This window comes from Monodelphis domestica, chromosome 2 (genome assembly GCF_027887165.1).
Source record: "Monodelphis domestica isolate mMonDom1 chromosome 2, mMonDom1.pri, whole genome shotgun sequence".
Classification (NCBI taxonomy): Eukaryota; Metazoa; Chordata; class Mammalia; order Didelphimorphia; family Didelphidae; genus Monodelphis; species Monodelphis domestica.
Window position 1 is genome coordinate 54843179 of NC_077228.1, and position 14471 is coordinate 54857649.

Sequence of the window (14471 nt, forward strand, 5' to 3'; positions counted from 1 at the left end):
TCTAAGGACAGAAAAGTTGGGGTAGCAATCATTACTTTAGATAGCACTACAATAAATTTTGATATGATTGAAAAAAAAAAGATAAACTGGCAAATGATGTATATAAAGGTGACAGATAATGAATCAATGTAAATTCATATTAACACAATATATTACAAGTTGGTACCTAAATACTTAAAGGAAATGTTAATTGCCAGGAGAAATTATAAAACCACAATAGAAGAGCGGGAGAGGAGGTAGATTGTGGATACCATAGTGGATAAAACCCATGAATGACATTAAGCTGTCAATCCAAGCTCAATACCAAAGTATTAATCCTGGCATGGCAACTTCAGGATCCTACATGAGTTAAAGGATCCATCTATGGGTTAAATCTAATACATAAGTTAATATTACATCACCTTAGACAGTGCACCTGGGATCAAAGCAAAGAAGCACTGATCCAGAATGAAACTAGATGTCCTGGTATAAGCAGTGGTCCAGGAAAGAACAACCTATCCTTCCCTAACATACTCTCCTGTTCTGGAAAGTGCTTGAATTAATATTTTAAGTGTAGACTAAAGTATTGCTATTTTTGCTATTATCTTAAGGATCTTTAATTTTGGGATGCTTTTGAAGTAGCCCCTTGCCCACCTGCTCTTCTATTTCTGTATCTAAACATTGTGTATTGTACCATTACCTCTTGTTTATCACATGTCCCTGTACTCTAAAATTTCAATAAATAGCCTCTGCTACAGATGTCCAATAGTAGGTGTGCTGAACAATCAGCTCTGCCCCAGTCTCTCTCCTCTCGGTAAGCCTGCATGCTGAGTTGTTTCCTTTTCAGGTACTCTGATCTTAATGCACTGTGCCTGCACTGGCAGGAACAGTACATGTTCCTATTTCAGATTTAGAAAAATTTAACCAAAAGAGAACAAAAAAGAATTCTAAGGACCTAAATAGAACTTTAGAGCAGATAGTGATTATAGATTGCTGGTAATTACTGAATGGTAACAGAAAGGAATTTACATACTTCTCAACTGTGCTTGGTACCCTTTACAAAAATTGATCATTTATTAGGATAAAAAGACTTCACACTAAATGGGGAAATACTTAAGTGGATTTTTTATTGGTCATATTGTGGTAAAGATAATATTTAATGAAGGGTTTTTGAAGAGAGAATTAAAAATTAGTTTGAGACTAAATTCTAACATTAATAAAAAAAGAGCAAGTTATAGAACAAGAAAAATTTATCAGAAAAAATGACAAATAACACAACCACACACTAAAATTTCTAGGATATAGCTAAAGGAGTCTTAATAAGAAAATTATATCTCTAAATGCTTTTTTTTTTCCACAAAAGAGAGAAAGAACAAAACAGTGAATTGGATACACAATTAAAACAAAAAACTAGAACAATAACCAGCCAATCCTTCCAAGAAAATAATAAAGGAGAAGTTCTGGAAAATCAAGGAGTGCAATTAAAACAGAAAACAACAACAACAAAAACCTTTATCAGACTCATACATAACACTGAAATCTGGATTTTTTGAAGAAACTAAAAAAATAGTTTGCTAATATGATATTTTTTAACAGAGAAGCTGGAAACTGGGAGACCAAGATCTCTCTTCATGCAAATTCTAGGAAACTCTACTCTTCAAATAGAGCATTGCATAATCAACTTCCACCAATGAAAAGTCTTATGCATATGAAATTTAAACCATGAGTTCTATTCCATTATATACTAAAAATGTTTTTGCCAAAATCCAACACCTATTTATTTTTAAACCCCAGGAATGCATAAAAAAATAGGGATTTTTCCTTAATATGATAAATACTATATATCCTAAAACAAGAATAAATATTATATATAATGGAGAAGAGTTAGAGACCTTTTAAATAAGATTGAGGGTAAAATAAGGTTGCTTATTGTTATGATGACTATTTAACATAGTGCCAGAAATACTAACTATAGTAATAAGACAATAAAGAAAAATGAAGAAAGTAACTATAAGCAAAGAAGAAATAGAATTATCACTTTTTGAAGATGATGTGACGAGTTATTGAGAAAATCCCTATGGGGTCAATTAAAAGCTATTTGAAAGAACAAATTAAGCAAAATTATAAGATCATTTCTGTATATTACCATAAAAATTCATCAGGAAGAGATAAAGTCCATTCAAAATAGCTACAAATGGTAATATTTTGGAATCTACCAAAACACACATGGAACTATATGATTCACATAACAAAAAACTCCTCATAGAAACAGAAACTGAAATAATGGGAGAAATGTTGATTACTCACTGTTAGGCCAAGCCAATAAAATAAAAGTGAAACATTATTTATTTGGTGCCATACCAAATTGCTAAAGAATTATTTCACAAAACTAGAAGAAAGTATAATACATTTCATCTGGAGAAACAAAAGGTTAGGAACTTCAAACATTATCAAGAAAAGAAATGTAAAGGAAGAAGGTCTATCAGTTCCAGATCTCAAGCTATACTACAAAGCAATGATCATTAAAACTGTTTGGAACTATATAACAAAAAGAGAGGTCAATCAGTGAAACATATTAGGCATACAACATAAAGAAACAATAAAACACAGGAGTATGGTATTTGATGAACTCAAAGCCAATAGTTAACTAGGGATAGGAAAAGGCTAATTTTTTGATAAAAAAAACTATTGGTAAAGATGGACAGCAATCTAGCAGAAATAAGGAATAGGATAGCTTAATACCATATTGCAAAATAAAGCCCAAATGGATACATTACAGACATAAGAGATCATATCATGAACAATAAAAGATTGAGGAAGGAAGAAATTAACTTTCAGATGTATGTATCAATAAGGGAAGAGGCATGACCAAATGAGGGATAGAGAAAATCACATATGATAATGTGAGCAATTTCAATTATCTGAAATTAAAAGTTTTTGTACAAACAAAAATGTGCAACTAGAATTGGAAGGTAAATAGTTAACTGGAAAAAAGTCTTTGCAGCAAGTTTTTTTGATAAAAGTTATATATCTAATATATATATAAAGTTGTTGTTCAGTCATTCAGTAATGTTCAGATCTTCATGACCCCATGGACCAGCACACAAGACCTCTCTATTCCTTACTAACTCCTGAATTCAATCCAAGCTCATGTTTGTTATTTTCATGACATTATCTCATCCTTGCCATCCTCCTTTTTATCATTCAGTCTTTCCCAACAGCAGAATATTTCCCAATGAGTCCTCTCTTCTCATTATTGGGCATTATTCTCATGCCCAAAGTATTTAAGCTTCAGTATCAGCACCAGTATTTGTCTTTTTGTTTAAAACAACAACAACAACAAACAAACCCTTACTTTCTATTTTCAAATGATTGTATTGGTTCCAAGGCAGAAAAGTGGTAAGGTCTAGGCAAGTGGGGTTAAGTGACTTGCCCAGGGTCACATAGCTAGGATGTGACTGAGGTCAAATTTGAACCCGGATCCTCTCATCTCATCTCCATGCCTGGCTTTCTATATACTGAGTCAGTTAGCTGCTCTAGTATTTGTTATTCTTGAATTGACTTTTTTTTTTAACATATTGACTGATTTGATCTTGTTGTCCAAGGAGCTCTCACAAGTCTTCAACACTACAATTTGAAAGCATCATTTCTACAGCACTCAAGTTTCAGTCCAACTCTCATTGCCATACATTAGTACAGGAAAAACCATAGATTTGATTATATGGACCTTTATTGGTAAGGCTATATCTTTGCTTTTTAGTACACTGCCAAGATCTTAGTTTTTGGGGTGTGTGTGTGTGTGTGTGTGTGTGTGTGTGTGTGTGTGTGTAGCTTCAAGTCAGCTTTTACACCCTTCTCTTTCATCCTTATTGAGAGGCTTCTTAATTCTTCATTTTCTGTCATCAGAGTGGTACCTGTCCATGTATCTGAGATTAAGTTGTCTCAGATAGGATATAAACTCAGTTCTTCCTGATTCCAAGCCTGGTGCTCTCTCCACTGCATCATCTAGCTGACCATTAAATCAGATGCTGATTTAAATTTATAAAATTAAGAGCCATCCCCAAAAGATAAATGATGAAAGAATATGAACAGAGCTTTTGGAGGAAGAGATCTAAGTTATCGACATTTCTATATAAAAATATTCCAAATCAGTAATACTTAAAGAAATGCAAATGAAAGCAATTCTGATATTCCACCTTATATCCATCAGATTGGCAAAAATGTCAAAAAAAAGGAAAATGACAAATATTGGAGGGACTATGGAAAAACAACCACATGTCTTCTATGATCCAGCCATTCTCTGTAAAGATACTTTATATTACCACTTACATATAATAATAATTTTCTACATAAGTTTTCTGAAGTTATAGGACCCAAATTGTCTCCCTTTCTTCTTCCCTCCACCTTCCTGGAGATGATGAACAATTTGATATGGGTTATACATATATTAATATGCAAAACTTATTTCCATTTTGTTCATTTTTGTAAGAGAACAATCATATAAAATCCAACTCCTAAAAAAAAATCCAAATGAAGTAAAGTGAAAAATAGTTTACTTTGATCTACATTATTAGAGAGTGAGGGAAGAAGTGGGAAAGATAACAAATGCTTGTTAGTTGAAAAATAAAATTGAAAAAATACTGATAAAATGAAGTAAAAACAGATTTTTTTCAAGAATAAAATCTTAAAAAATAAAACCCACAGGAAAGGTATGAAGAGGCTAAGTTTTCAAGAACTTTTAAAAGCCAAACAGAAGATTTTTAAATTGAAATTTAGAGATAATAAGGAGCCATTGGAGTTTATTGAATAAGGGAGTGAAATGGTAAGACCTCTAGAGTAGGAAAATCACTTTGGCAGCAGAATAGAAAATAGATTGGTATTGAGGGAGACTTGTAGCAGGCACCCCAATAAGAAGATTATTATAATGGTTAATTTCATTTTCCTCTCCATCCTACCCACTTGTACTTTTCCCTCTCTTTACTCCAATCCCATTCTTTTTAAAAATAGGAATGTTGATAGTGAATTGCTCCAAGAATTTCCCTTTAGTCTTTAAAGGTGTTCAACTTTTTAATCAATGACTTGAATAAATACAAAGATTAGATTCATTATGTTTGTAGATGACACTAAATTGAAAAGATAATTAACACATAGTTTCTTCCACATTTGGATCTTTGATCACAATGGTTCCAAAAATGTCTTATAAAGGTAAAGTAATGGGCTTGATCCTTTGAGATGAAATTTAATAGAAAAATAAATGTTAAAGTCCTTAAAGTTAAAGGTTTGAACAATCAATTTCATAGGGATGGGATGTCTTGATAACAGTTTATGTGAAAAAAATTGTGGAATTTAGAATACTAATTCAATATATGTCAATAGTATGAAATAACTGCTAAAAAATCCAGTCGTTTTTTGGCTGCATTGAGAAAGTAAAATTGTACATGATAAGGAGAGTGATATTTCTTTTGTACTCTGCCTTAGTTTGTCCACATCTGTTGTATCTGTTGTTCAACTTCAGGTGCCATATTTTAGGAAGGACATTGACAAATTGTAGTATTCCCAGAGGAGGATGGCCAGGATGATGAGAGGATTGGAGACTGAGTCAAAGTAGGATGGACTAAAGGAACCAAGGATGTTTTAGCTAGGAGGAAAGAATACTTAGTGAATGGCCTGATATCTATTTTTTAATTTTTTGAATATGGAAGAGGGATTAGATTTATTCTACTTGATTTAAGAGGGTAGATCTAGGAATGAGGCTTGAAAATTAAGTAGAGAATTTCAGGTAAATAAAAGGAAAACTTAATACTGAGAACTGTCTAGTTCTCCAGGGCTGCCTCTGGAGGTACTTGGTTCTCCCTCACTGGAAGTCTTCAATCAAGATGTTTAGATGATTCTTTTGTTTTAGAGGCAATTTCTGCCTAGATAATAGTAATAAAATATTTGCAAAACACTTTACCTATGTTAACTCATTTAATTCTCTCCATAACACCTTCTCGAGAGATGTTATTATTATCTCCATTTTAAAGATGAGGAAACCAAGAGTGATAGAAGTTATGACCTGAATAAAGTCACAAAGCTAGGAACTGTTAGAGGCAAGACATTACTAAGTTCAACACTCAACACTGCCACACATAATTGTCTAGCTGCCTGCTTTTACTGCTTTCAATTTTAAGAGTTTGTGATTCATGCCTTCAAAAAGGCCTTATGCTGGCTTTCTAGGAAGTAATTGGGAGCATCTTATATTGAATCTTAGAGTATGGGATTTAAAAAACACTAGAACGCAGATAAAAGTCTTCTGCATCTCTGTCTTTCATTAAACTTTTTTTTTTTAAGAAAAGGCCTTTTGGTTCATTTAAATTTAATTTTTGTTGTCAAATGACTACATGCCAGACATTTGTTCTTGTAAACTCTGAGAGGTGTGTAGATATATTTCACTACCTTTTTGTATTTTTAAAAGGGAAGGTAAGAACTTAAAGTATTTTTAAAGTACTGCATCAAGTTATTATCAAGCTCTAGAAAGATGATGACAGAGGAAGAAACACAAAGTAGGTAATCTCCAGAATTCAGTAGGATCTCATCACAAAAGTTGCTTGCATAAATTGTATTATGTAATTTGCAGTAATCTGGTCTTGTGGAGCTTTGGGGAATTCTGAGAAGTGTTTACACCCCACCCCCCGCCCGCCCCGCCCCATTTCTCCCTGGTCCTAGAGGCATTTGTGTTCTTTTCCCCCCTATTCGTCCTCTTAGCACTAGCTGAATAGCCTTTAACGTTTCAAAATGTATTTTTAAAAAAGACACTTTTTTTTTCCTGAATAGGCGTTTGTTCAACTAGATTCTAGTTACTAGAGGGTCAAATCTGATTTAGTACTTGTTATCATCTACAAATATAATGAACTTTTCCTTTTTGATCCTGGCAAGGAAACCAGGATTTGTGTTTGATGTGAACTTTAGTGAAGGAGAACTTTATTTATTTTTGTTACTTTGGAAGCAGAATTTCCCAGGCTTTCAGAACTTCGTGTTTTAGGGCATTATTTTAGCTTGTAATGTTTAAAAAGCATTTGGTTAGAACGCGATCTCTTTGAGGGCGGCACATATTGTACCGGAAGGGATATAGTTTCCAGTAAAGTAACAGTGACAACACTTGATACTTTTTACATTTTCTTGTGTATGTGGGCGGATCAATCTTGGTACCCTGGACCATTCCTTAATCTGGGACCTCGAAACGAATAAGCCCGTTTGTTTTTATTAAGGGTTGGATTCACACAACACGCATACTCAGGGCGCCCCAGCTTTAAAAGTTTGCTGTGTGCCAGGTCCCGGGGAGATCCGGACACGCAAAGGAGTCCCGCCCTGGGCTCCCGAAGCTCGCCGTCGGATGGGGCAGGTGAAGTGCAAACCAGCGGTGCAATGACGTGTACTTGGGTGCCAGCTAGGGGACTGCCAGACAAGGGAGAGTTTGCTTGGAAAATTGCAGACTAGAAACGCGCCCAGCAGCGCTGTGCATCAAGGTGGCGCTGCGGAGGTATCTGCGCTTGGGCCCCGCCCCCTCAGCCCCTTCTCAGGCCCCCAGCAGGCGTTGCGTTGCGTTACGTTCCCGGTTGGTCTTCGAGGTGATTTGTCCTCTGGCGGCCCCCGTCTCTGGCAGTGGTGTTTAGTGTTTTGTCGGTACCAAGCTGCGTCCCGGACATTAGTCACGGAGTTTCTGGGGAAGAAGACGTGTACCTAGCCGTGGAGGCGTGGGCCAGGGGCCATGGAGCCGCAGTTCAGCCCAAGCCGGCCTGTCTCTCAGAGCCTGGATGTGGACTGGGGTGAGTGGTGCTGGGCACAACTGGACCTTGGGGTGAACCCGGTGCCCACATCCGGTGACAGGTGTCAGAGGAGGCCGGCGCCGGGGAAACGCTGCGGTCCTTAGAGGGGAAGAAAGCTTGAGGGCCAAGGAGGCCTGGGTAGCTTGGGGTAGGGGGCAGCCCCGAAGCCCAGGAGGCCCCTGAGCCTGTGGGAGGGACATGGGTGGTCTCCGCTAGTCTGCGCGTGTGTGATCGTGTGTGTGTGTGTGTGTGTGTGTGTGTGTGTGTGTGTGTGTGTGTGTGTATACAAGTATGAGTATGCCGCCATGTGTGAGTATGTCTATACAAGTGTCTGTGGGGGTCAGCCTGTATAAGTGTTGTATGTGTATAGTTGTATGTGTGACCGTGTATATGTGTGAGTGTATGAATATATACAAACGAGACGTTTGAGTGGCCATATGAGTATGAACATACATGTATGTATGTGTGACTGTATGTGTGAGTATACATGTTTATTTGGATATATAGATGTGTCATTGTAACTGGAATGTGACCCTTTGTGAAAATTGGGATGTCCTTTAAACAAAAGTTTTTTATGACTATTTTTGATTTTTACTTCACCTATATCTTACTCCATCTTCTTCTGTTCCTACACAGAAAGCTCCCATCATCCATAATAGTGAATTTTTTTTAGAAGGAAAAGGAACACGAGAAAAAAAATCTTTAAACCTATTTAACATTAAAAAAAAAATCTTCTGCAATCCTGTGAAAACTTATCTGTTCTCTGTGATCTGTCAGAGATTATTGGCAGTAGTTTAGCAAACACATGCCCTAGTTCTTTCAGTACCCAGAGATATAATAGTTCTGGTGACTTGAACTCAATAATGAAAAAGTGCTCTCATGATATGCTTACTTGACTTATTTTTAATATCAGTTCCCTGTTGTTTGTTGTATTCCTTCCAGTTCAAATTTCATTCATAGAGGAGAAAACAGAAGTAGTAAGAATTGACTTCTCTCAGCCCTCATTTGTCATTATCTTAGCCATCCTAGATCACTAGATCTTTAATCTTTGAACCTCATTTTCCCTTTATATAGATAAACCCTCTTTTAATTTTTGAGGTGTTCTCTCTAGCCTTTATTCATTCTGAGTTCTTGAAACTATTCTTTTGAAACCTGCCATATTTTAAAATTCACTCTCACTTGTCTTTGCTTCCAAAAACCTGAGTTGCTTGGTGAGTTTCTTGTGAATCTACACTGGTTCTTTTAATAACTCCTTCCCTCTTTTCCTCATCAGAGTGGTTTCTTTTTGTGTCTTTAGAAGTGCATTTGTGAATGCTATCTATTCCTTTAGGTCTGACTTCCTCCTTAGAACTATTACCTATAGGATGCTACTTAACTTTGCTCCTAATCATTTGAAATATGTTCGCCTAAAACCTATCCATTTATTTTAAACCCTTACCTTCTTTCATAGAATTAATACTAAGTGTCAATTCTAAGGTAGTAGAAAAGTAAGGGCTAGGCAGCTGGGGTTGTGAATTGCCCAGGGTCACATAGCTAGGACATGTCTGAGGCCAGATTTGAACCCCAAACCTCCTGTCTCCAGGCCTTGCTCTCATTGAGCCTCCCAACTGCCACCTCTGCTTAAATTTTAAAAAAATCATGCTATAGCTAACTTTTCTCTCCTTTTTCTATCATATCTGAGTCATGAATTCATCACCACTGTTTCACTCTCTATTACTTTCTTATATCTAATCACTTGCCAAGTATTGTCATTTTAATATTCATCACCTCCCATCTCCTTGTCTCTAGGTCTGCCATTATAATTCAAACCCTTATCACCTTTTTGCTTTGGTTATTGCTGTAGTATTTCAACTGGATTCTCTGACTCAAGTCTTTTTCCTTCTATCCTCCCCATTGCTGGTAGAAGTGTAGCAGTGATCATCTAAAAGGATTGTTATGTCCATGTTATCCCTTTACTCAAAAAACTTCAGTAGTTCCCTGTTGATACTAGGACCAAATATAATCTAAAACCTTCACACCTTCACAGTGACTAAAGTAAAGGTTCTTGGGGTGGGGAGGGGAAGGGGGCATCTGGGTAGCTCAGTGGATTGAGAGCCAGATCTAGAAATGGGAAGTCCTAGGTGGCCTCAGACACTTCCCAACTGTGTAACCCTGGGCAAGTCACTTAACTCCCATTGCCTAGCCCTTACCACTCTTCTGCCTTGGAACCAATATACAGTATTGATTGAATTGATTCCAAGATGGAAGGTAAGGGTTTAAAAAATAAAATAAAATAAAGTAAAGGTTCTTTACCTGATATCTTTGAACTTGTTTTAAGAAAAATTTTGTTAATGTATTTCATTATAATATATAATATTATAATATATAATTATAATATAATAGTTTCTTTTGTAATCTTGTATATTCCATTTTAAACCCTTTTTTTTTTTCTCCCCTGAGGAGTACATAGGCTATACTAGGTTGCCAAAGGAGACCAAGAAGTCCATGACACACACACAAAATCAAGAACCTCTGGGCTAAAGCCCATCTTTCCAGGATTTTTGCCTATTATTCCTCTTCTTATCCTCAATGGTTAATCGAAATTAGCACATTTTCTATTCCTTATGACCAAAATTCTCTCTTTTTTCTGTGCTTTGATACTGAGTACTCTTGCTATTATATCTGGAGTATACTTCTTCAACCTCTGCCTTTTAGATTCTCTCACTCTCTTTCAAAGCTCAGCTAATATCCCCACTTGGATGAGACTTTCCCTGATCTCCCTAACTGCTTTTGTCCCCAAATTACTTTGTATTTATTTGTATACAAGCTGTTCTCCCTCTTTCCTCCAAATAACCTCCTTGAAGACAAATGCCTGTACCGTAGAACCTGGTACAGTGCCTGTTACATGCCTAGGTACAAAGGTGTTCAATAAATGATTTATGACTGATTGATTCTTCACAAGATTCTATAATAATGCAAATAAAATTATTAAATGTAATATTAATTTTTAAAGGTGTGTTCACTGTTTATACAATTAACTCTCAAGTCAGGAGTCTGTTAGTAGTTCTTAACAATTAAGTTTTTAACAAAAATGGAGATAAAGTAAAAGATGGAAATGTAGGAAGGAGACAGGACATCACCTAGCTAAATACCTAAGCTGAATCAGGAAACCCACCAAACCACCAAAAACCCTTGAGTACACAGCAGGCACCAGAGCTCCCACTCCAGACCCTCTTCCACTGCTGTGCTATACCTTTTTACTCCTGTCCCCTTCCATCATGCTCAAATGGGATGTAGGGTAGGACAAATTTAAGGAGTGGTTTCTATCTACACAGTTCTTATAATTTCCATCCCAGCAAGAAGCTTCTTGTTGGTGACAATCACATCCAGAAAAGAATTAAATTTTTTCTGTTGGATCTTCCACATTTTGAAGATTTTCATCTATGTTATGCCTCCCTAAATATGGGGACACCCCTTTAACCCTGCTCAAGCTCTGTCTTGGGACCTCTTCTCCCTTTATAATATTTCACTTGGTGATCTCATCAGCCACCATGGATTAAATTATCTCTGCTGATGATTGATTCTCAGATCTACTTCTCCAATGCTAATCTTTCTTTTCCACTCTCAAATTTCCAAATGCCTATAGAACATCTTGTGCTCATTGTCCCATAGACATCTTAAATTCTACATGTCCAAAACTGAACTCATTTTCTTTTTACCCTGGACTCTCCTTCTTCCTTATTTTCCTATTATTGTCAAGAGTACCACCATCTTCCCAATCACCCAGGCTCCCAACCTAGGTGTCATCTTTGACTTCTTACTCTCTTTTACCCTTAATATCTCATCTGTTCCAAGTCCTACTTGATAGCTCTCATATATGGCCTTTTTTCTATTTTGAAATTGATACCAACCTGGTTCATGCTTTCATCACTTCATGCCTGGATTGTTGCAGTAAACTTCTAGTTGTCTCCCTGTCTCAAGTTTTTTTACATTAGTCCATTCTTCACTTAGTTATCAAATTAATCCTCTTAAAACTCAAATCTGACCACTTTGTTTTCCCCTAATTTCTAGTTTAATCAACTCCAGTGGCTATCACCTTCTGTTCAAGTACAAAATCCTGTTTATTCAAAGTTCTTTGTAACCTGTCCTCTTCTTGCCTTTCTAATCTAATCTTATACCTCCTCCACATAGTTCACAATCCAATAGCACTGGACTCCTTGCTGCTCTTTGCACAAGACCCTCCATCAATCCACCTTGGGTATTATCCCTGACTTCCTCATACTTAGAATTAGCTCCCTCATCATCTTTGCCTCTTAGCTTCCCATAGTTACAGCTAAAATTCCACCTTCTACAGGAACATTTCCTGCTCCCCCTTAATGCAGTGCTTTATCTTTATTTGTCATGTCCAGTTTATCTTGTACTTATCTTGTTTGTACATAGGTTTTTTCATGGTGTCTCCTTATTAGACTATGAGCTACTGGAGAGCAGGGGCTGTTTTTGCCTTTATATCAGTAGTGCTTAGCACAATGCCTGGTATATAGTAGGTGCTTAATACCTGCCTTTTGACTAACCAAGCAGACTTATTATCAGGTCAAAAGATTATTAGCTGCCCAGTAGCAGAAAGAGATTCCAAGTATGTGTCCAGATAATTGAAGTCCTCCATCACTGCTCTATCATGCTTTTATGCTGAGCTTGTTTTCTGGATTCTATCTGTGTGGCTGCTCTGAGTGCGCTCCTATGACAACATTGCTTTTATATCTGTCTTTGTTACTCTGGAGCCAAATGTTCTCCATTGTGGTTTGTTTCACTGACTATTGAATTTTCTCACATGAGAATTGGGTTAGAGATAGGGACCAAGGGACCTATGAACTAGATTTGAAACCAGGAAGACTTGTTTCAACTTGTAAAAATAATAGCTAGTATTTAATTTAATTCAAATTTAATTTGAAGATTTTCAAAGTGCTTTACAGATATTATATTATTTGATTATCATAGCAGCCTTGGGAGGTAGGTTCTATTATCAACCCCATTTTACAGATGAGGAAACTGAGGCTGACAGGTTTGGTAATTTGCCTAAGACCACACAATGAGTGTCTGAGGCCACAGAGAACTCAGATATTTTTGACTTGATGCTTTTTCAACTGTGACCCTGAGCAGCCTCAGTATACATACAGGTGGTATAGATATAAAGAATATAGGGAGGACTAGGACTTCTGGGGGGAGGGCTTGCCAAACTCTTTTCTGGACTGGTGTTCCACTATTTGTGCCCACCTTTCATCCACAAATGAGAACACTTTGTTTCAATAGCCACGAAAGCAACTAAAGCAGGAGAGCTTGGATAGACATCAGAGAAGCCAAAGTAATTGCTAGCTTTTCTGATTTTTGTCTTGTCCCTGGATTTGGATGACTCTGGGAGAGTGATGTTGATGACTTTGTGTGATTCTACTTTGCTTAAATTTAATTCACAGGCATGTCAAGACATTACCTGTTTAGTATTGAGTTGTTTTAGTTTTGTTTTTTTCTCATTATTCTTTTTGCTTTTTATTAATTTTGATCATTACCTTGACAAATTAGTTGTATGATTATACACAGGAAGTTGACTCAAGGATAATTACTATGTAATTAGACACTTTTGTACCCTTGGACTTTATCTCCCAGCATCCTTTTTCCCTTATCCTCACGTTTGTTGTTTGTTATGTGTGTATATAATTTTGTGACTCTTTCCTTTCGCTCTTTCTTCTCTCGTAACCACAGCTGAGTTAGCTCCCTTTTTACTCTAGCTTTTAAATTTTAGTTATTGTTAATAAATCTTATTAAATATAATATTTGGAGTTATTGTATATTAATTTTAAGCTTATATGACCATATCAAAAATAAATCTTTTCCTTGTATTTAATATTTTTGTGAGTTTTAAAAAATATATATCCTATATCCAATGCCTGTCTATTATTATTATTATTATTATTAAACATTTACCTTGTGTCTTAGAATGAATACAAATATTTGTCACAAGGTAGATCAGTAAGAGCTAGGTAATGGAGATTAAGTGACTTGCTCAGGGTCACACAGCTAGGAAGTGTCTGAGGTTAGATTTGAACCCAGGACCTCCCATCTCCAGGCTGGCTAACCAACCACTGAGTCACCTAGCTGCCCAATTATTTTCTTGAAGACTTATTGCTATAAATGCATGTAATTGGGCTCAGTGAGGTAGCTCAATTGTTTCCTGTTCTTTGCTACCACAGAAAGTGCTGCTATAAATATTTTGGTGCATGTAGAGCTTAGTTGTTGATAACCTCATTGGAGTATATGCTTAGCCATAGAATCTGAATCAAAAGATAATGCAATTTAGTAACTTTATTTGTGGAACTCCAAATTTCTTTCCAGAAGGGTGGCATCAGTTCAGAACTCTACCAGTAATACATTAATGTGCCTATCTTTCTATGACCCCTCTAACATTGACTATTCCCAATTTTTGTCACTTTTGCATATTTTCTAGATATTAGGTAAAACCTTAGGCATGCATGTTTTGGTCTGCATTTCTCTTATTATTAGTGATTTAGGAAATTCTTTCAAAAGATTATTAATAGTTTGCAGTTCTTTTGAGAATTGTTTGTCTATATGCTTTAACTGCCTATCTACTGCAACTTTTGGGCTATAGGAATTAGAAGGTCTTAGATATTCACAGGTTTCTTCCAACATTAACTCTGT

The 14471-nt window shown here is 36.2% G+C and overlaps 1 protein-coding gene across 2 annotated transcripts in view; it reads left to right on the plus strand.

The window, feature by feature from the left end:
- Window positions 1–7395: 7395 nt before the first annotated feature.
- The window catches only part of ATF6 (activating transcription factor 6), a 229296-nt gene continuing 222220 nt past the window's right edge, over window positions 7396–14471 (plus strand). For both annotated transcript variants that reach the window (XM_007480656.3, XM_007480657.3), the window contains exon 1: window positions 7396–7784. In XM_007480656.3, coding sequence (XP_007480718.1) covers window positions 7727–7784 — 58 coding nt within the window. In that variant the 5' untranslated portion in view covers window positions 7396–7726. The remainder of the gene's footprint in view (window positions 7785–14471) is intronic.